Source organism: Gastrolobium bilobum, unplaced genomic scaffold (genome assembly GCF_033153095.1).
Source record: "Gastrolobium bilobum isolate Gb01-03AN ecotype WA unplaced genomic scaffold, APGP_CSIRO_Gbil_v1 utg7194, whole genome shotgun sequence".
Taxonomy (NCBI): domain Eukaryota; kingdom Viridiplantae; phylum Streptophyta; class Magnoliopsida; order Fabales; family Fabaceae; genus Gastrolobium; species Gastrolobium bilobum.
In genome coordinates this window covers 220,802-242,400 of record NW_026897379.1, presented here as the reverse complement: position 1 = coordinate 242,400, position 21,599 = coordinate 220,802, and the positions used below count along the sequence as shown (strand labels likewise).

At 34.8% G+C, this 21,599-nt stretch overlaps 4 protein-coding genes across 5 annotated transcripts; 1 reads left to right on the top strand and 3 right to left on the bottom strand.

Annotated features, from left to right (window-relative positions):
- Positions 1-291: 291 nt before the first annotated feature.
- Positions 292-3,740, bottom strand: LOC133306447 (ubiquitin-conjugating enzyme E2 7-like). Of its 2 annotated transcripts, none has more exons than XM_061506769.1 (6): positions 3,634-3,740; positions 3,428-3,530; positions 2,836-2,933; positions 2,638-2,738; positions 836-913; positions 292-571 (listed from the first exon to the last, which is right to left on the bottom strand). In XM_061506769.1, exons 1-6 carry the CDS (start codon positions 3,677-3,679, stop codon positions 494-496), a joined length of 504 nt encoding a protein of 167 aa, XP_061362753.1. In that variant the 5' UTR covers positions 3,680-3,740; the 3' UTR covers positions 292-493. The 2 variants fall into 2 exon arrangements, with proteins under 2 accessions (XP_061362753.1, XP_061362752.1); XM_061506768.1 differs by having other exon boundaries at positions 292-567.
- A 6,857-nt stretch (positions 3,741-10,597) lies between these two features.
- Positions 10,598-12,553, bottom strand: LOC133306440 (uncharacterized). Its single transcript, XM_061506758.1, has 3 exons — positions 12,037-12,553; positions 11,771-11,949; positions 10,598-11,401 (listed from the first exon to the last, which is right to left on the bottom strand). Exons 1-3 carry the CDS (start codon positions 12,551-12,553, stop codon positions 10,598-10,600), a joined length of 1,500 nt encoding a protein of 499 aa, XP_061362742.1.
- A 395-nt stretch (positions 12,554-12,948) lies between these two features.
- On the bottom strand, positions 12,949-13,440 carry LOC133306438 (uncharacterized). Its single transcript, XM_061506757.1, has one exon. The coding sequence runs from the start codon at positions 13,438-13,440 to the stop codon at positions 12,949-12,951; it is 492 nt and encodes a 163-aa protein (XP_061362741.1).
- Positions 13,441-13,971: 531 nt separating this feature from the next.
- Positions 13,972-19,959, top strand: LOC133306437 (uncharacterized). The gene is made up of 10 exons (XM_061506756.1): positions 13,972-14,171; positions 14,264-14,495; positions 14,582-14,671; positions 14,764-14,933; positions 15,051-15,190; positions 16,058-16,235; positions 16,328-16,922; positions 17,383-17,495; positions 18,456-18,699; positions 19,732-19,959. The coding sequence occupies exons 1-10, from the start codon at positions 13,972-13,974 to the stop codon at positions 19,957-19,959; spliced, it is 2,190 nt and encodes a 729-aa protein (XP_061362740.1).
- The last annotated feature ends 1,640 nt before the right edge of the window (positions 19,960-21,599 follow it).

The following is a 21,599-nucleotide window of genomic DNA, read 5'->3' as shown; positions in this document are numbered from 1 at the left end:
GTCAAAGTGCCGAATGAAGAGCGGTGGGAAATTGAGATGTGGATCTAAACTGTTTCAAATAAAAGAGGACTCCAAAACCAGGCCCTTTTTTTTCTAAACCACTATGGAATAATGAAGGCAAACAACAATCCAAAAATAAATGAATAAAACGTAGAAGGAAAAAAGTTGCAGCTCCATCCAACAAAACTATCATGCCATAAATAAACTTATTAACAAATTCGTAGATTATGAACAGTCATATAAAATAGTAAAATCAAATAACATTGCAGTAAATAAAACTATAAAAGCATATTCAAGCCACCATTCTTACACAAGTTCATGAACAATTTGAAATATACATATACAAACTAAAATTTTCTTTTAGTTGATAAGAGTGAACAGGTTTTAAAAGAGCATTCTAATCAGTGTGACAAATACCAAAACCCCGAAAACCTCCCTTGACAAAATGAGAAATAAGAAATTAGATACTTCAATAAATAATTATGTTAAGGAGTTACAACATTTCTTGAGACTTCCTAACACAGCGACCGACTTTCCTTCTGAATTCATCCCTTTTTTCTCTCCATTCTTTCTGTGTGTACAGAGTAAGAAGATAAGAAGATATCAGCAAACCAACAAGAAACAGATACGTGTTGCTTTATAATATGTACATGAAAAGAACAATTTATATTTCAGCTGATCTAATCCTCTCCCCGAATTAAAAATATATAAAAAGAGCACCTAGTTTCTAGCCATTACTGTTCAGGTTATCAAAAAATTATCGCAAAGGTAACATTGTTTTTTTGGGTACAGAAGGTAACAAATTTAATATTAAACAATTCATATTAACACATACTGCAGCTTCTACGTTTGCAGGAGACTCGTCGTTAGGGCTTGAAAGCATTGATATGATACTCAAAACTATGCTCTCAACCTGCACATCAGGATAGGGTTATTACTCACGTCGTTGACTATGAAAAGTGATGAAAAGGAGGGAACGAAGACAAAGGTAGAAGTAATCCAGTCTAACCAAATATAAGAAAATGCATTGTGTAGAGAAAGTTAATGAAAGATAAAAAATAAGAAACCACGTCTAAGAGATAATCTTTTGAAGGCTGCAAACAACAGACATATACAATCAGCATAATAAACTCAATCTTGATCACGTTAACACAGTTATATACTTGAAATAAAAGTCCCATGATGCAGAAAACATTTAAAAGAGTCCTCTGTAGTTCTCTTCTCTCTTCTTATCAAGTACCTTTTTTTTTGGCCAAGGCCTGGGACCAACCGTGTGCCTGGTTTGGAGGGGGCCAGGGGAGGGGTTGGGGATAGAGGAAGGGAAATTGGGATCGAGAGCATCCGTGAAGATCAAACCTCACTACTCTTGCTGCTTCTCCCCTATTCCTACCAATTGAACGGCTAACAGAGGCCTTTTTATCATGTACTTTTAGTCTAGCATTAATAATATATAGAAAATATCCACCACATAGTAGTTGTTGGCGTACTCCAAGTCCAAGATCCAACAAGCTAACTTCAAAGGCTCCAGAAACATATTATTAGGTGATGAATGATACTTCAGCATTAAAAAATAATTCTTAAGACAACTTGGTTAAAATTAAAAAAACAAATTCTGTTCTAAGCTACTATGTTACTGTCTTATTGTAAGGACTGCATTCTAGGATTAATTTAGTAATACAGGGAATAAAATTAACCCAACCAAGTACTATAAAGGCTATCGTACTAAATCTCTTTTCCCATTCAATAGAAGTGAGGTGGAACCAGAAATTGTATAACCAGATTTTCAAATTTATAGAAAATAAATAAGACCAGTTTTGCAATAGGTCAATAGAATTTATTTTTCAAGAAAAAGGAGAATGAAAAAGATGTCAAGTGAATATCTTCTCTATTTGTTTTATTATTATTATTATTTTTAATAAAATTTCCTCAACGGCTTGAAAAAAAACTTACAACCTCAAGGGGTGGTGGTATAACTGGTAAAGGAGTTGTGCCCAAGGAGCAGACTGTTGGGGCTAAAAGGTCTCTAGTTTGAATGCTAGACAAAACAAATTGGTGCTAGCGGCAAAAATCTTCACGCTCTACCCCACGAAGGGGATTAGTTTCATCCAAATGAGTGAAGACACCCTTGGGAAACCCAAAAAGAAAAAGAAAAAAACTCTACAACTTAACATTTCCTAAATATATCATTCATTGGATTTTGAAAATGGACTCAGATCATAAGTTAAAAAGGAAATATTAATCATATTTAAAAGTATCGATTACATACTTGTACAGTTCATCTTAATCCACAGGTGGGAAACTATACTTTGATGTAATAAGAGGCAAACTTATCCAGCACTTGAAACCCTGAACTAGATGTAATTTCTCACAAAACAATCATATAGAAACTACACCATGAATGCTGAACACGGAAAACCATGATAAGAAAGCCCAGAAAACTTCTTTTATCTAGCAAGTTCAAATAGTTAAACTATACTACAAAGACTCGCAAATACTTCAAATAAAAAATAAACTCTTCATCCACTACCTTATGCCATCAATAATCATTCAAGCTCAACTACACAAAGCAAAATTATTATGACCATCATATCATCGGGGTGAGCCAAAAGAAGACAGTTTTGACCATCTAAGACATACCGTATGGACAGGCATCCAGCGCTCGCTCGATTGTTCATAGCCATTTGGATCATCACCAGGGGGGTGAAGAATTGAAATGCAGACTCTTCCATCGGGGTAAACTATAGTTTGCCGAGAATAAAGCAAAGTTAGATCAATTAAGAACATAAAGATTTTTTATTTTTATTTTTTACGATAGTATTGGGTGCATCTAATCACCATTAGGATGCCACATCTCTGAGGTAAATCTGACAGTTGGTGGTCTCTGAGGATAGTCAGAGGGAAAGCTCATGATGGCACAGAAGAAACCTCCATCACTGCAGACATTACGATCAGATGGAAAGACACAAAGACATTATTCCCTCATGATTCAAATATGAAAGTTTTACCTATATATCTCACAAAATATAAGATAATTTTACAAAAGAAATAAGCATAAATTTGTCCAGAACACAGTAGACCAAGCCTCAATTTCCAAAATCAGTTATTTAAAGAAGCAAAAAGACTGCAGGACAACCAAATCATACCATTAGAATTTAGAGGACTAAACTATACAGAGTCTTTATGACTCCAGTTGGTATCCATGATTACTCTAATAAGGTATCATTGAGAGACAATATGACAGCATAAGTCATTGGGGGCCTCAAATGCAAATCCAAAATTGAACAACAATTACCATGAAATGTATTCTAATGATGTAGGAATCCCAAAAATCAATATACAAAAACTTAGAAAGGTAGATAAAGTTAAAATGATAAGGAATAAAGAAAAGAGTGTAGACATAGAATTACAAAACCATAAAATAACTCACTAGAGAGTATCAGGTGGCCCAATAATGGTGACCCTCCATTCGAATACATTGGTGTCATCAACCAAACCCGCAGAGAAGCCATCTACCGGGGCTTTACAAAGATCTGTGAATAACAATCATGTCATGGATTGATCAACCCAGAAACAAAAACCCTAATTGAGGAAATAAAGTAAAAAAGAGTAACAAGGTTGGATTTTGGTATTAACCTCTGAGTTGCTTCTGAAGGAGAAGGCTTGCTTGCGACGCAGACATTGTTGTTTGGTAGAGAAAGAGATAAAGCACCGAAATAAGAGGGAGGGAAAGCAGTACACAACACAACTGCTGAACATTTATATAGGTAAGTGTCCTGCATCTTTTTATATACTATTATATTAAACTCCACCCAATTATTGATCCGATGAGATATTAGGTTATTGATTTAACCTGTAGATGATTGGTTTAATTGAATGATTTTATCATAATTTCTATTAAAAAAATTATAAATATACTTAAATACATGATTATATATATATAAGAAAAATATTTCTCAAGTTACTTGATATATATTTATCTCCGATTAACTCAAAATTACATCGTTTTTATCTATTTATTTTTTATATTTATTGATTCTCCTTTGAATGGTTATGATTCTCTTTTTCTCTCTCTTCTTTTATCACTATTGATCTATTTTTGTACGGTTATGATTTAGTGAGCGAAGATAAAATTATCTCAAGCAGTTTAAGAAATGATAAGCCATATATATATATATATATATATATATATATATATATATATAGAGGAAAAAATATCTATCCTTTTAAAAGATATAAGCTTACATCATTTTAGATCCTAACCGTTGATTTCCATTCATCAATGGTTATAATTTATTGGGTCAAACTTAATGGGCCAAATTTATTATTAATTAATTAATAATTTTGATCCAATAAATTATAATCGTTGATAGACGAAAATCAACGGTTAAGATTTAAAATGATATAAGCTTATATCCTTTAAAATGACAGATGTTATTCCCATATATATGAAATATTTTTCAAGTTGTTTGAGATATATTTATCTTTAACCAGTCCAAAATTATATCATTTTATTTATTTATTTTCTTATATTTATTGATTCAAGTTGTTTGAGATATATTTCTATTCAACAGTCAAAATTATATCGTTTTATTCAGTGTTGTCAAACCCGGCCCGACCCGGCCGGGTTGACCCGGGACCCGGTGACCCGGTGGGGTAACCGGTTTGGGTTGCACTTTGGACCGGTCATGCAATCAGCCCAGTATAACCCGGATGACCCGGCCGGGTTTTTACGGAACCCGTTGACCCTCCGGGTCTTGTAAACCGGTGCGGGTCAAATGCTTATATTAAAAAAAAAAAATTAACTCCCTAAAAAGAACACGGGTCTGTCTTCTCACCAGCGAAATCCCTAAAAAGAACATAGCCATAAACGTAAAAAAACATAAAATTCATCGTTGGTCATTTTCACAGGTCCGTCCACTACTTCATCGAGTCACAAGGAAACCCTCAAGAGGACCTTGGTTGTTCTTCTCTCTTCGGAAATGTATCTTTTTCAACATTTATCTCATCGAGTCATTGCTATTTTTTTATTTTTTGGTTCCAAGTATATTTTTCCTTGATTTGTGTGAAGTATGTATGGTGTAGACTGCACACAGCGTGGGAATTACATACCAAAATGTTGGTCAAGATTTAAATGAGTTTGGTAGAGAAAGAGTGCTAATTGACACAACTTTGGCACCATGGGCATAGTGATAGCACGTAGTTTCATTCATTTGTTCTTATTTTGTGCAATTTACTAATTAAGTATGAACTTGTAATAGTGTGATAGGATAATTTTTGAGCTTATTTAATGAATCTTGCTTATCTCTTTTAGATATAGAGAATATTTTAAATTTATATATTTATATTTATATATATTTATAGATATCCGGGTCAACCGGTTCGACCAGTGACCCACTGGTCCGACCAGTGACCCAGTACCCCGACCGGGTCGATGCCCGGGTCGGGTCTAATAACACTGGTTTTATTTATTTTCTTATATTTATTGATTCAAGTTGTTTGAGATATATTATCTTTAACCAGTCCAAAATCATATCATTTTATTTATTTATTTATTTTCTTATATTTATTGATTCAAGTTGTTTGAGATATATTTATCTTCAACCAGTCTAAAATTATATCATTCTATTTATTTATCTTCTTATATTTATTGATTCATGTAATTATATCAAACAATTTCAAAACCGATAAGTTATATATATATATCGGTGTAAAAGTCTTTCTCGCTGTCTCATATGTGAATGGCATGCAAAGTCTTACTCGCTATCTCATATGTGAATAGCATGCTAGATAGATAAATATTGCCTAGCCGCCTCTGGCTTTCGTATACGGCATCAACTTGTTATGGATTATCCATTATAGTTTGAATGTGCACATTTTACAACACAAAAATAGTTTGAAGTTGATAAAATATGATTGTCAAAATAGGAGTTCGGTAAAATTTTAAGATGGCCAATTTGCTACTCCAACCCCTTTTAATGCTTTGTTAATTCAACTCAAAGGGTAGGGATGACGGGAGAGCACTCCGCCTTAATATCGAAGAGAGCGGTTTTATCATTTTTGGTTATGGATATCAATTCGAGTTCACACATCACAAATTTAAACACAAAAAAATCAAAGTGTGAAGAACCTAGATAATTTGTATGAAGTTATAAATTTAAACTTAAAGTAATTGTTCAACTTAGGTATAAGGTTAACATTGGCGGTTCAATTTTCCAATATAGATAAAAAGGGAAAGATTTTAAGTGCTCAATTTTTTTTTTCCACTTAACTGTTTTGATTTAATATGTTTTATTATATAATATTTTAAATTTAATTTAACAACATGTATAAATATATTGTTTGTGTTATGTTTCTTTTTTATTATATATATAAGTACTCTCAATCAAGTCATTCTTTAACCTTCTTACTAAATTCTCAGCTACCAAAGTAAAACAAAGTAAGAGATTATAAAAAGCAAAGTAAGAGATTTTTTTGTTCTCTTATTTTGGTCTCACCCACCCTTCTCAGTCAAAAAAGTAAAAAAATCAGCTGGAGTTGACCAATGGAGTTATCCATTAAAAATGAAAAGCTAGAGTAAGGGCAAGCAATTCTATTATGTGTTATCTACCTCTATTTTAAATATTTCAATCGATTCATCGCTTCGCGACTAGTCTGATTTGGAGCGGGTACAGATTAAGACTTTAAACTCCTCCCAAAGGTAATATTGGAGAGAATCAAACACATGCTCTCACTCTCACCTGCTCGCTTAGCTTCAATACGCCAACTGAACTACCATCATTTGATATCTACAACTATTTTAAGATTGTAAGATGTTGGTGACACAATATTATGGGCCGTACATCGAATCAAGACTCAAGAGTACTAAAATAACACAAAACTTAGAAAAAGAGGATATGATGGGCTTCCCTTGACCCAAAACTTACAAAAAGATGGGCTTCATTTCCTCCTCCGCCAGCTGCTGCGCCTGTTGTGCGTACGACACGCGGTCGGTTATTGCTTAATGCTTATCAACGAAACCGAAGCAAAGCACCACACCGCACCACACCACACCGGCTATTTATGCTTATATTGTTTAATTATGATAAACCCCACCCTACGGTACACAGTAGGGGGATTTGGCCGGCAATAATAATGTTCTTATTCAGATATATCCACTTTATACAACTCTTCTTCCTATGATTTTGTATATTAATTATGATTCAATTAATTTAACCGATTAAATTTATAATTAAATCATTATAAATCGTGATTGAAGCGCATAATATTTAAATGAATTTCTAATCACTTTACGGTCTTATTAATTAACGGATTTACTCGGTTCAATTTTCTAAGGAAAATTATTTGGTCATGTTACCGGAAATTAAATTGTTCATTCGTGGTCACAAATCTGTATTACTTTATTTATATATATAAATTGAGGGGACTCTACTTGTATTGTGTAACATGATACAAGCTTTATAACGTGACATAAGATTCATAAATTCCATTTTTTAAATATAGACATATACAAAGACCCGCATTATAATGCATTCCCAGGCTCGCCATTGTTGGAATGTACAGAAAGAATTTTTGGTGGATTTTATGACATGATATATTTTTCACACAAAATATTATCCACTAGTAAATCCTGTAATTTGATTTCATCCTTTAGAATTAAAGAAAAATAAATAGTGCATGCGACGCATTGAAATTTTTATTATTAATATAGGAAGAGATTGATATCTTCAACATTTTATTTCCTTCCAATTAATTGAATATAAAAGAAAAACGACCTTGCCCTAACATAAAAATTAAAAAAAATTAAAGAACTTGAGTCAAAATATAAATTAGCATCATAAAAGTCAATACTCACGCAATGCTGGTATAGACAATAAAATACTGGTATAGTGTTAGGCACATAGTGATTACATGCCATTTTATATAATAGATTTGAAACTTGAAACCAATCAATAATGAAGAGTATAAATTTGATCACTTAAAATGGGATCCGCACCGGCCTTGTAATGCAGCGCAAAACACACACTAAAAAACCTGCAAAATAGAATAAGCCGTCCAAAGCTTACTATATTATAAGTGTTCATTAACAAGTTATCTGTATTGAGTTTAGAATAATATCATTTTGTAATTATAATTTATTTCAATGTTATAATAATATTTAGCATAATAATTTTTTAATCTTTCAATCCAAAACGATGTCATTTTGAAAGCGAACATAAATAACTTATTAAAATCATATTATAATAATAAAAAACTCGAATATATAATTAATACCCGCAGCTGACCTATATAATAAATAACTAATAAATACACATTGGCAGCCACCAAAGTCAGAACTAATACAAGTTATTCTTAAAAATCAAGGAAAAGAATCTAGGATATGCATTATTTTATATATATGTATAGGGTCGGTGACCGTGTCAACATAAATACAAGTAATCTCTCCTCTTACTGTATATATAGAGAGACAAACACCTTATGTTATACATCATTGTCATTGATAGGAATAGAGTAGTCACTTACCTGCAAAAAAAGATTGAGAGAATCATCGTAGAGAGAGACTGAGCTGTTGGAATTGCAGGAAAAATACCGAATTTGAGGATGAATTGTCTTGTGGTTTGTCAGTCTCGGTTGTGGATATTGACCATTGTGTTCTACACATGCATTTTGATACCATTGATGCAACTCAAGAAGGCACTTGGGAGCATGTTGGGCCTCATGGTTTTCTCCTCTTATGACAACAAAGGTATAGCCAAGGAGATGGAGTTCCCACAAGTTCCTTCCCTACCCGTGGCCAGGTTTGAGGATTTGCGTTGTGGACAGAGAGAGGAGATTTGCTCCATTTGTTTGATAGAGTTTGAAGAGGAAGATGCAGTGAGCAAGCTGGGAAGATGTGGCCATGTCTTCCATCTCAATTGCATTGAGCAATGGCTAGATCGCAATCAATTCTCTTGTCCACTTTGTAGGTCTTTTTTATTTTCTCAACATCATAACCATACAAACAAATAGATCTTATTTTTGTAATTTAATTTTGTTAGAGGAAACCAGTCTCGGCCTCGTGCATATCATGGGCCCCCTGAGGTTGTTATTGTTCGTTTGTTATGTATATCACGAAAATGAAGGCCATTTCGATATATTGGAGTCACAAAGTGTGTGTGTTTTTCTTCTTCTATTCTTTATATACATATCTGTGTGAAGTGTGTGGGTGGATGAAACCGTGAGAGGTGAGAAGAGATAAAAGAAAATCAGGAAGAGAAGAAAAAGGTAATCTAAATGCTTTTGTGATTATTTTAATTTTACGTCTAAAATAATTTGGGATTAATAGAAAGTAATAATCTATTCTAAATAAATTAAGAAATAACTCACATTTCTTGTATTTTAACTTAGGCAAAAGTATTTGTACGATAACTGGATATAAAATTATCTCTCGTTAACTCAAAATGATATCATTTTAGATTATAAGATTAAAAAATTATAATGATAAAGACTAATATAACCCTACAATATATTAGAATTACAAAAACATTTTGATTTTTGTCCCAAAACAACGTCATTTTAAATTTACCGAAAATAACTTATCTGGATTGACGGAAGAAATCCTTTGTCCTTTAACTTAAACTTCCAAATAAATAAAAATGAAAAACTGTGTCCTTTCTCTCACTCAACTCTATGTAATTTAAAATGACAAACACTTTTCTCTTAAAATAATAAAATTTGTTTAATACATAATGATTTTTTTTATTTTTTTGAAATATAATGAAAACTAAAACAACAACAAAAAAAAGCCCTATATTGGGCACAATCTTGGGAGACTAACTCCCCTCAAGTCATTACGAAGCAATTCCAAACAATTCGCCGGAGGGACATTAAGCACAATCAGCTGTCCATCCTGATGAGGTGCATGAGTAGCAAGTCAATCAGCAACAAAATTGCCTTCTCTATAAGTATGACTAAGCTGGATAATCTAGTCCCTTTGAAGCATGCTACGAGCTCGGATGATTAAAGAAGAAAGAGGATGACTTACCCCACACCCTTTTCTTATAAACTCCAAAGCCACCTTGGAGTCACCCTCCACCAAGACTCTCCTAAATCCCTTATGCCAAGCCAGATCCATACCTGTCAAGAACCCCCAAATTTCCGCTGAAGTAGAAGTACCACTCCCAAGGAATTTTGTAAAGCCAGTTAACCAGTTCCCAGCAGCATCCCTTATAACTCCACCACATGCAGTCTTTTGCCCACTGTCTATGCTGGAACAATCCACATTAAGTTTAACATAACCCTCAGAGGGAAAATTCCAGTGTATAAGACGTTCCTCTCTTCGAAGCTCCTGATGACCAATCTTAATAAGAGTTTCATTAGCCAATTGAATGTTACCACAAGTGTAGGTAATGCGCCTAATGAGACCATACTTCGAGGTGCTAGTGTGATCAAAGATAGCCTTATTTCTTTCCCCCCACAAACACCAAGCTATCACCCCAAAATACAAAGGCTAAGTTCTATCGCTTTGAAACAGACCTTTTATTCCTAGATTTGTCTAAATCCATAGGTGAAGATCCATGGAGAAAAAATCACTACGATGATCAGAAGGAACCCAATGCTCTCATAATTCCCTGGCACCAGGACAATCCCTAATGGCATGTAAACTATCCTCATGATTATAATGACATCTCAGACACGCTACATTTGTAGCCATATGACGATGCACTCTACGAACATTAGTTAAAAGAGAACCTGTGTATAGAAGCCATAAGAATTGTCTAATACGTTCAGGACCAGGCCAAGCCCAAATTACCTTCCAAATTCTATCCTGATGATAATGCGAGGTACCCATGAGATAATTATAAGCTGATTTCACTGAAAACCCCCCATCTTGGCTACCTTCCCAAATAACACGGTCCAGAGAAGGATCTACTGTAGGAGGGAGCACACTACGAATCTTGTCTAATACTGAAGTAGGAAGTGAGTGCTGGAATAAAGGCCAGTCCCAATTACCATAACAAGTTATAAATTGAGACGTAGACCAATGAATCATAATAGGAGGAATAGATTGAACAGCCAGAGAAACAAGTAGAGGACATCCTGGAACCCACAAGTCCATCCAAAAAGACGTATGAACCCCATCACCTAAAATGATATGAGAATTCTCTAGAGTTTGAGGCCAAATCTTAACAATAGTTTTCCATAATCCAGAATCATTTGCTGAAGCCGAGATGTTTGGAATGAGCCTCTCATCCACCTTATACTTGCTACGAAGGACCCGAACCCATAGCGAATTACGATCAGTCATGATACGGTGACCTAGCTTTATGATAAAAGCCATATTATTCTCTTTAATTTTACGCAAACCAAGCCCCCTACATTCTTCGGCAAACATACCGTCTCCCAAGAAACCAGGTGAGCTTTCCTTCGTTCAGAAGTTGATCCCCAAATGAAATTCCTAGTTACATTCTCAATACGATCACACGTACCACTAGGAATAATACAAGTTTGCATAGGATATTGAGGAATTGCAGTAAGAACTGACTAGCCAAAGTTGATCTTCCCGCCAAAGAAAGAGTACGTTGATTCCAGGCATTCAAACGAGCTTGCATCTGATTTAAGATATAGCCAAACGTACTCTTTGTAACATGGCTATAACGAAGATGAACACCCAAGTATCTACCTAAGTCATTTGTAGGAGAGTAGCCCATCAACTGGCTTAAATTCTGCACTCGGGTATGATTAACATTTCTGGAGAAAAAGACTTTTGTTTTTTCCTTGCTAACCTTCTCACCAGAACACCTGCAAAAAATAGATGAGAAAGCAGTGGTCCCCTTCTATTCAATCTGATAGGCTTCCAAACATCCTCCTGAACTGCTACATTAATCAAGTGAGCAAGTCTTTCCATGCAAAGAATGAATAGATAAGGAGACAAAGGATCTTCCTGATGAAGACCTTGATTGGGAGAAAATTCTGTCATAGTTGATCCATTCCATAACAAATTCATTATATATGACGAGACACAACACATGATCAGAGAAATAATATTTTCAGGCAAACCAATATCCACAAGCGTGTCTTTCAAGAACTCCCAAGAAATCTTGTCATAAGACTTTTCTAAATCAACTTTGACAGTCATCCAACCCTTACCTCCTCTCTTTCTATTCATGAAATGGATGATTTCCTGAGCCACAATGATATTATCCGCTCTTTTTCTACCCTTAATAAAACCACATTGATTGGGCATAACCAAGAGAGCCAAATGAGATTTTAGCCTATTAGCCACAATCTTAGTTACAGTCTTGTAAATAACATTACAAAGGCTTATAGGTCTAAAATCCTTAAGTGATTCAGGCACATCAATCTTAGGAATCAGACAAATCAAAGTTTGGTTAGCCTTTTTGATATTGTCCGGATGAAGGAACACACCTTTCACAAAAGAAATAACTAACTCACCCACCTTATCCCACTGAGATTGAAAGATAAGAGCATTAAGTCCATCATTCTTAGGCGACTTGTAAGGACCAAAAGAGAAGACTACATCTCTGATCTCCTTACTGTTTGGAATATTACTCATAGTGCCTAAAGCATGCGCTTCAATAGCTGAAAAAAGCCACGAACTGGAAATACCGGTTTAGGTAATGGATCTTTTGTGTACAGATTTTCAAAGAAAGAAACAGCCATTTCCATTAAAACCTACTGATCACCAATCCAAACACCCTCCGAGTTTTTCAACGTATCTATGCGATTCCTCCTACGTCTGGCAACCGTCACAGAATGAAAGAAACACGAGTTCCTGTCTCTAAGAGCAAACCAATTCAATTTCGATCTTTGAAACCAAATGATTTCCTCTTAAAGATAAATCTTGTCTAGTTCCCTCCATAGATCCTTTTGCAACATCTCAAGGCTATGGCTGGATTGATAACTAAGACATCTATCAATACCTCTAATCCTTGCATGTAAATCATTCTTTCATTTCAGAGTAACCCTATAAACATTTCTATGCCATTCCGAAGCATTAATCCAAAACTTCTCCATAACATGCATCCAGTTTACATTATTTGACCAACATCCATTAACCACCTCATGAAAAGTTCTTTCTGTTAACCAGGATGCTAGAAACCGGAAAGGACGCTCCCCTCTCGGATAAATAGCAAGCTGACCTTCCCATAATAACACTGGTCGATGATCAGAACCAAAAAAAGGCAAGTTGAAAGCCACACAGTTAGGGAAAACCATGTTCCAATTATCATTAGCGCAAACCCTATCAAGTCGTTCCTGAAGATTTCTTCTTTGCCAAGTGAAAATAGGACCTTGATTACCAATGTCAGACAGGCTACATTCATTTAAACAATTTTGAAACTCCCTCATGCTATTCCAGTTATGCCCATTACCACCTAGCTTCTCATATTCATACAAATAAGTGTTAAAATCACCTGATATCCCCCAAGCCACATTCCTCATGGACTGATCAAACAGTGAAGACAGAATCTCCCACGGCTGAATACGTTCCTGTCTCCGCGGACTTGCATAAATAAAAGTCATGAACTCCTTTCTATTTTCTTTTACCCAACAAATTTTAGTATGAACAAGTTACTGATGAAAAAAAAGAATATCCACATCATACATGCCATAATGAAATTTTATTTATTATATCTACATCATACATGCCACCATTGAAATTTATACGAGTCAGTATCTTTATATAATCTAGTTTTAAAAATTAAAAATATTACTAAAAGATGTTCGTAAACCCAATTCATTGCTCTTTTTCACAAATACAATTTATTTGAGAGAGAGAGAGAGATGGGAATGATAAAGGGAAACCAAAAAAGAAAAAGATTGATGGAGAAGGAAGCAGGAAGGGAAAATCAGTTAGAAAAGTGATAAGTCACGAGATCGAGATTACCGAGTCAAGAAGCAAACTCGGATTGGATTGGATTGCATTGCATTGCATTGCATCAAAATCAAAATCACGATCAACAACAAATGGAAATGGCGGATAGTGGGAATGAGAACAAGTTTGGAATGTGGCAGAATATCCTCCGTCATCATCACAACTCTTTTAAATCCCTTTTCCATCGCAACAAGCCTTCTTCCTCCGACGCCGACGCTTCCGATGACTCCGCCAATTCCCCCAAACCCATCCCTCAGCTCTCTCCTCTCGCCAACTCCGTCGTCTCTCGCTGTTCCAAGTCACTACTCACTCTTTCACTCTCCTTTTCAATTATCTTCGTTTTCAACATTTATTATATTATATATTATCATTATTATTATTATTTGGTAGGATCCTTGGAGTGTCTACACAGGAATTGCAACACGCATTTGATTCGGAGCTTCCCCTCGGCGTCAAAGAGCTTCTCACATATGCTAGAAACTTAGTGGAGTTTTGTTCCTATAAGGCGCTTCATAAAAGAAGCAGAACCTCTGATTATTTGAGCGACAATGAATTCCGTCGTTTAACCTATGACATGATGCTTGCCTGGGAGGCACCCAGCGTTCACATTGATCACGAACACGTAATATTCTGTTTCTCAAATTAATCTTCTAACTAACTTCAAACTGTGATCACATTGATCGATCATGTTTCGAGCATTAATTGCAGGAAACTGGTACTGGCAGTAAAGATGAAACTGGAGGGGATGAGGATGAGGGCTCCTTGTTTTATTCAAGTTCCACAAATATGGCACTTCAGGTTTCACTCATCACATTCAATATACAATGAAAATGAATGAATACCAACACAGCCCCTTGAAATAATGCAATTTTAGTTGCTTTGGATTTTAGGTCGATGACAAGAAAACGGTTGGTTTAGAGGCTTTCTCACGGATAGCTCCTGTGTGTGCGCCTATTGCTGATATAATAACCGTTCACAATCTCTTTGATGCGCTCACCAGTGCTTCCGGAAACCGACTTCATTTTCTTGTTTATGATAAATATATAAGATGCCTTGATAAGTATGATTGCTTTCCTTGGATGATGTTACTTGCTTGAACTACGTTTATTGTTACTTTTATCTCTACTTCAGTTATCTGCATTGTTTGGTATACTTGCTAACGGTGAGTTACGTGCAGAGTTATCAAGAATTCTAAAAATGTGCTGGCTACTTCTGTTGGAAATCTTCAGCTTGCCGAGGAAGAGATTGTCCTTGATGTTGATGGGCCAATTCCAACTCAACCGGTTCTTCAACATATTGGGATATCTGCATGGCCTGGTGAGTCATTCTAATACTCAATATTAGGTTATATACATTGAAATGTGCTGGTTGTCCCTGTTGATTATAGACTGTAACTCATACACTGGGTGGCTGAGATACTGCTAGGATGATAGAGGATTCCTATAGCTTGCCTAGGTGTCTCCCATTTTTCTCCTTCTGTCTGTGCTAGCCTTCAGGTAGGATGAAGTCACAAAAATAATTCACTCAGCTAAATGGGAGTTCTTTTTCTTCTTTTTGTTATTGCTGTTGTTATTTACACTTATAGAATATAACTTTTCACCAAGCCTTCCACTGCACTGCAAAAATGCACAAGCAAGCTAAATATCACAAACAGCTTTTGATTGTAGATGAGTGTTCCCTATTTAATACAGTCCTGCTGGAATTGTTGAACAACTAAAAGCTCTATGGATCATCAAGGGCTGCACTCAAATATTTGAAGTATAAATTATTGCTAGATTATTACTGTAGTTGCTTGACTTGCTTTAGTTGTGGTTGCATTTGTTCTTTGTTGTAGTCAAGTGATGACCTTTTTGCTGGTTAGATATAACGAAAGGTATTCTGCATTAATGGAATAATCTCTTGGATTTGTTGCTCGAGGGAAGTCTAGGAAATTTATTCAATTAAGTCATTTTATGGCCCTATTAGAAGCTGGTTTGATGAATCCAGTAAATTTAAGTATGTAATGAAGTAACCTGTTGCAGATCACGCTGCAAAATGTGTTAGCCTTTTCTGTCTGCTTTGTGTCTGAACAACTTAGTTACTAGCTGACTAGGAACCCATATTGATTCGGCAGAGTGCAGACTAATAATCTATACTAAGTTTTCCACTTTACTCGGTGGCACCTCCAATTTCTGACCTTTGTAGGGCGGTTGACCTTGACCAATTATGCTCTGTACTTTGAGTCACTTGGAGTTGGTGTGTATGAGAAAGCTGTTCGATATGATCTGGGCACAGACATGAAACAGGTCATTAAGCCTGACTTAACTGGACCTCTCGGTGCTCGCCTTTTTGATAAAGCTGTGATGTATAGTTCAACTTCTGTGTACGTTATCTGTTGACAAATATCATGTTTGAATTGTCTATTTCATTTTCTTTCTGCTTCAAATTTTATGATTTTTCAAAATGTATTGACAGAGCAGAGCCTGTTTATTTTGAGTTCCCTGAATTTAAAGCAAACTTGCGTCGTGACTATTGGTTGGACATTAGTCTGGAGATCCTACGTGCGCATAAGTTTATCAGGAAATTCTCCCTTAAAGAGCCACAGAAATCAGAAGTACTTGCCAGGGCTATTCTTGGAATTTTCCGCTGTCGTGCAGTTAGAGAAGCTTTCAAGTTTTTCTCATCCCACTATAAAACTTTACTCACTTTTAACCTAGCTGAAACTCTTCCACGGGGAGATATGATCTTGGAAACACTGTCAAATAGCTTAACAAATTTGACCGCTGTTTCTGGTAAACGTGATATTCCTGGGTCTGTAGATTCTAAAAGGCAACTGGCAGTGTCTCCAGCATCACTTGTGGCACTCGTCTGTCTGGGATTCAAATCAAATAAGGTGGACGACGTTTATGAAGAGACAATGGTTGCTGGTGATATCCGAGTAGGTGAGATAAATCCCTTGGAAGTGGCAGTGAAACAGTCCCTTCTGGACACTGGAAGAGCTGAAGCTGCACAGGCAACCGTGGACCAAGTGAAGGTTGAAGGCATTGATACAAATGTTGCTGTAATGAAGGTTCATTATTATTCTCATTCCATAATCATTTTTTTTGGAAAGAAAAATATTAATTCCACTTGATCATGGAAATTATGGTAAAGCAAAGAGGGTTAAAAAAGAGAAAGTAAAAACAAATTTTTGTTATAATATGCTGTAAAAACAAACTAAAATTACAAATTCTTCTTCAGCACCATAAAACACTAATGGGCTAAGTTCTACAATCTATGAGTACAAAAAATAAACCTTTTTTTTTGTCACAGTATCATTTGATCTAAAGCTCAATATAAACATTTTGCTTCGTACTTGAAACATATTCGATTTTCAACCTGAAAGGTATGCTCATTGGGTTAGGATATCCGTTTAGTGGCTTAGTCGCTCAAACTCAAAGTATATGGTTTTTCCCAAGAGGGCAAGGGAAAAATAAAGTAGTCCATGCTTTTAATTATTTGGTATTGATGATTCTTTTAACTCCTTGTAGGAACTACTATTCCCTGTCATTGAATCTGCTAACCGACTACAGCGTTTGGCCTCGTGGAAAGACTTTTACAGATCAATGGCCTTTTTGCTACTCTGCTGTTATATGATTTTAAGGTAGTTATTTTATTGTAAAATAAAGCATATGACTAGGTGATCACAATAATGTTGGTTAGTTCATTTTATATTTACTGTTTCAAATTGGTTCGTTTCCATATAAACCAGCGTCACCCTCATTTAACAAAACTTTATGCTGTTGAAAATTCTTCCGTTTTTGTTTAAAAATATATTTACTGTATTCAGCAATAAGTATCTTTGATTCTCAACACTATGGCATTCTGATTTATACATGAATTTCTTTAGTTTTGAACATTTTAAAAGGCTTTTGTGTTGGTTCTTACCTCAACTCTTGTCCCATCAATGTAGCATATTCATATAACCACTTGGTCCCTATCCTTAAGTTATAGTGTGTGGCCCAACAATGGTTTCCTTGGTCTCTTATCATTTTCCACACATATAAATGGAGAAAACTCAAGTTCATCACTCCTTGGTGTTGAAATTCAACATGTAATGATTATTGAGAATTAACTGTAAATGACTGAAGATGACATAGTCAAAGAGACTCAAATTAGTAAAGAAAGAAAGAAATCAATCTGGAAGGATATTAATCAAGGACCATAGAGTAGATTTTATATTCGTTGACATGTATTGCATCTCCTTCTCTCTAATGCTTGACATCCTCACCAGGGAAGGTTGGATCCCCTTGATCCTGTGTTTATCTAATGTGATTTTATGTGGGTAAGCCCATCTCAAGCATGACTGACCATGTTTCTGACATCATTCTGCATTCTATTGTCAGTCTCTGTACTTCAACAAGATGTTGAGGAATGAGGATGTTAAATCTCTCAAATCTAATATTAAGGGTGAATTTAATAAATTGCATTACTTTAGTTTTATTGATCAAATTGACTGCCACCAGGATCAAACAATGATGACTGTTAATAAATGACAATCTTGTTTTAAAGTTGGCTTCCATGTATTGGATGAATAAAGCAGTTAATTAACACTGATGTACAGGGGGTGGATCCAGTACTTATTGCCATCCATTTTTGTGTTCATTGCAATTCTCATGCTCTGGCGTAGGCATTTCAGAAGGGGAAGATCATTTGAAGCCTTTAGAGTAACACCTCCCTCAAATCGAAATGCAGTAGAACAGCTGCTAACATTACAGGAGGCCATTGCACAGTTCGAGTCACTTATTCAAGCTGGAAATATTACTCTCCTAAAAATAAGAGCTCTTCTTCTTGCTATATTGCCACAGGTGAGTATCCTAGTCATGGTCGATTTCTTCGAAGAAAAATTAAATTGTTGTGCATATAGTTAGGCCAAAATATCTTCTTTTAATATGCATGCAATAACTTGCGGGGCAATATAGAGGTCTGTGCTGCATTTCGTTAATGCACTTTGAATGAAGTAGACATGTTATTTGAATCATAAATTAAAGCACTTTGTTGTCTGTTGGAATTTTTTTAATCGGCAAAATTTATTAAGAGGAATAGAGTTGTAGGAAGAGAGAGAGAAGGGAGATAAGAAATGCTTTTGAACAAATGCAAATAAATACTGAAAAATTAAAAAGCTCATCAGCCCAAAATAGCTCTACAATCCATCTGTATAGCATAGTTTCTTAAAGAAACCATGGGAAGAATACCATAGATAGGCTAAAGAAACAATCTTATCCTTGAAAAATTTAAATGCAACCACAAGTTGCTTTGGAGATATGGTATTCTGATCTGCCAAAGTTCAAAAACACAAATTAACAGCATAAAAAACACATTGCCCCAGCTTTTTACCGCCTTACTGCTTTTAGAACCTTCATAGCCATTCATCACCATAAACTCCATAAATCTTTTCAAAGTGTAGGTCCGCCTTACAATATAAAAGTAAATGGGAAACTGTTCTCGAAAAACAACCATACGAAATGCACATCAAGATAAAAGAGTTTGTCGGGTCTACAAATTAGTATTAATATTATTGAGTACGACTGTCCAAATGAAGGACTTCAGCATAGTTAGAGTCTTTAATTTCAACCATTGAGAAACTTCATCTCAATCTTAATGCATAGTAATGTAACTTATTAGCTGTCACCTACCTGACATATCGTTTGTTGACTGATAAGTTTATAACCATATAATTAATGTCGTCCTTTGTAGCATTGCTAATATGCTATTTTCCTAATTATCTGCTAATTGAAATATGTTATAAGTTGTATGATTTTTACACAAATTGATTCAATCAGTTTGTTGGAACGCAAGTTTAAACAATAATGTTATGAGGTTTAACATTTGTCCTGCAGGCCACAGAGAAGGTTGCACTATTACTGGTTTTCATAGCTGCAGTGTTTGCTTTTATTCCTCCAAAATACATAATTTTGGTGGTATTCATTGAGTGTTACACAAGGGAGATGCCATGTAGGAAAGAAAGTAGTGATAGATGGATTAGGCGAATTAGAGAATGGTGGGTCAGAATACCAGCAGCTCCTGTCCAGCTCATTAAGCCTGACGACTGCAAGAAAAGAAAATGACATTGCGTTACACAAGCCAATTATAATTTCATACCAGCAAAGGTTGACGTTATTTTCTGGTTAACCATCATTCATTAAGCGCGCATTCTGGTTTATTTATTCTTTTTTTCTATTCTTTAAGCGTGAAATCATTTTGTATTCGGCAGCAACGTTGTATATTCTCTTTCCTCTTTCGAGCTTCTCCCTTCTTATATGAAGCCCAAGGTAATTCCGAAGTCTTGTACGGCAACATGTAGTTTCCTTTTGTGGTATACAAATTTCTAAATCCAAGGTGATAAAAACAGGAATATTGGCACAGCGTGTTTGACACCACATGTTAAGGGATGTTTACCCTTGGTAAAGGAGGAAAAAAAAAATTATTACGGAAATATGGGGAAATGGTGGGAAAATGATTTTTTTTTTGGAAAAATTAAAAAAAAATTGTTTGAAAGGTCCAAATATTACTGAGAAAATTTTGATGTAAAATTCTTACAAATTTGAATTTGTTGGGGAAATCAAAATATCACCATCAAGATGGTATTTCAAAGTGGGCATTTTCCTTCATTTTTACACTAAAAAAATATTTCCATCAAATTTCTTTTCCTAGGCAAATTGTTCCCACTTCATATCAAACATGGTCATTTGTGAATCTCATCTATCACTTTTCTAGCATTTTCAAAAAAAATTACATACCAAATACCCCCAGAGGTTATAGATTTAAAATGCTAGGTAGAATAAACTTAGAGTGAGTGATTTTGTATATAATGATTTTTTTTCTTTGATATAATATAATTACGTAACTAAAGAACTCCTGATTATGTTTTAAGTCTATTCTATACTAGTTTTCTTCTTTTATATCTTTTCAATATATTTCATACTTTTATATTTTTTAAACTAATTCAAATAATATTCTTTTTAATAAAATTAGAGGAAAATATAACAAATAATTCTTGTAATAACATGATAGGTGGCATCAAATATAACTGCTCAAACTTCATATAAGAAATATTAATAGTAGATTTTGAAAAGTAAATGGAGACAATCATTCCTTAGCCCCTTCTCGCTCTATCACTTAGAGCTAAGGGAATTCTTCTAAGTTGGCAAAAAACAAAAAATCATTGCCTTAGGGAGGCAAGTTAACGATTACTTTTTTGCAAATGAAATATGATTAAAAAGTATCATTTTTTTAAAAGGGAGTGCCATAACCTCCATCAACCTTTCCTCCGTCTTTACATATTTCTCAATGGTAGCAAAAAAATTTAATTTAAAGGAATTGATTAATGGAGAATATTAGTCTTATATTATAAGACACTAATATCCTATCTTTATAAAAATCGGATCGAGTGGGTCTGGTTGACCTAAAAATCGGTGAGCCGGTCATGTAACCAATTCAATTTTTATATTGGATAAGCCATGTAATTGAATCGGTATGACCCAACCTATTTTTATAAAAAATAATGACCCGACCCGATTCATAAAAAAAAAAATTGATTTGTTCTTATCAATTAATGCATTTTCTTTTTTCCACTATCACACACAAGTGATTTGCTTTCTTTTGAAATATTCGAATGTTTACTTTGTGCTTGTTAACTTACATAAATTATATACCAACAACACTAATATTATCTTGATTATGCAATATACAAATTTTTTTAATTTAA

Coding starts and splice junctions, on each gene's coding strand:
- LOC133306438 (XM_061506757.1), bottom strand. CDS start 13,440: ATGAGGAATGTGGCTTGGGGGATATCAGGTGATTTTAACACTTATTTG.
- LOC133306437 (XM_061506756.1), top strand. CDS start 13,972: ATGGCGGATAGTGGGAATGAGAACAAGTTTGGAATGTGGCAGAATATC. Junction 17,496..18,455: donor TGCTGTTATATGATTTTAAG/GTAGTTATTTTA, acceptor ACTGATGTACAG/GGGGTGGATCCAGTACTTAT. Junction 18,700..19,731: donor TTCTTGCTATATTGCCACAG/GTGAGTATCCTA, acceptor TTTGTCCTGCAG/GCCACAGAGAAGGTTGCACT.
- LOC133306447 (XM_061506768.1), bottom strand. CDS start 3,679: ATGTCTGCGTCGCAAGCAAGCCTTCTCCTTCAGAAGCAACTCAGAG. Junction 3,531..3,633: donor CCTTCAGAAGCAACTCAGAG/GTTAATACCAAA, acceptor TGTTATTCACAG/ATCTTTGTAAAGCCCCGGTA. Junction 914..2,637: donor GCTGGATGCCTGTCCATACG/GTATGTCTTAGA, acceptor CCTGATGTGCAG/GTTGAGAGCATAGTTTTGAG.
- LOC133306440 (XM_061506758.1), bottom strand. CDS start 12,553: ATGAGTAATATTCCAAACAGTAAGGAGATCAGAGATGTAGTCTTCTCT. Junction 11,950..12,036: donor AGACACGCTTGTGGATATTG/GTTTGCCTGAAA, acceptor CAACTATGACAG/AATTTTCTCCCAATCAAGGT. Junction 11,402..11,770: donor TATTTTTTGCAGGTGTTCTG/GTGAGAAGGTTA, acceptor TTCTGAACGAAG/GAAAGCTCACCTGGTTTCTT.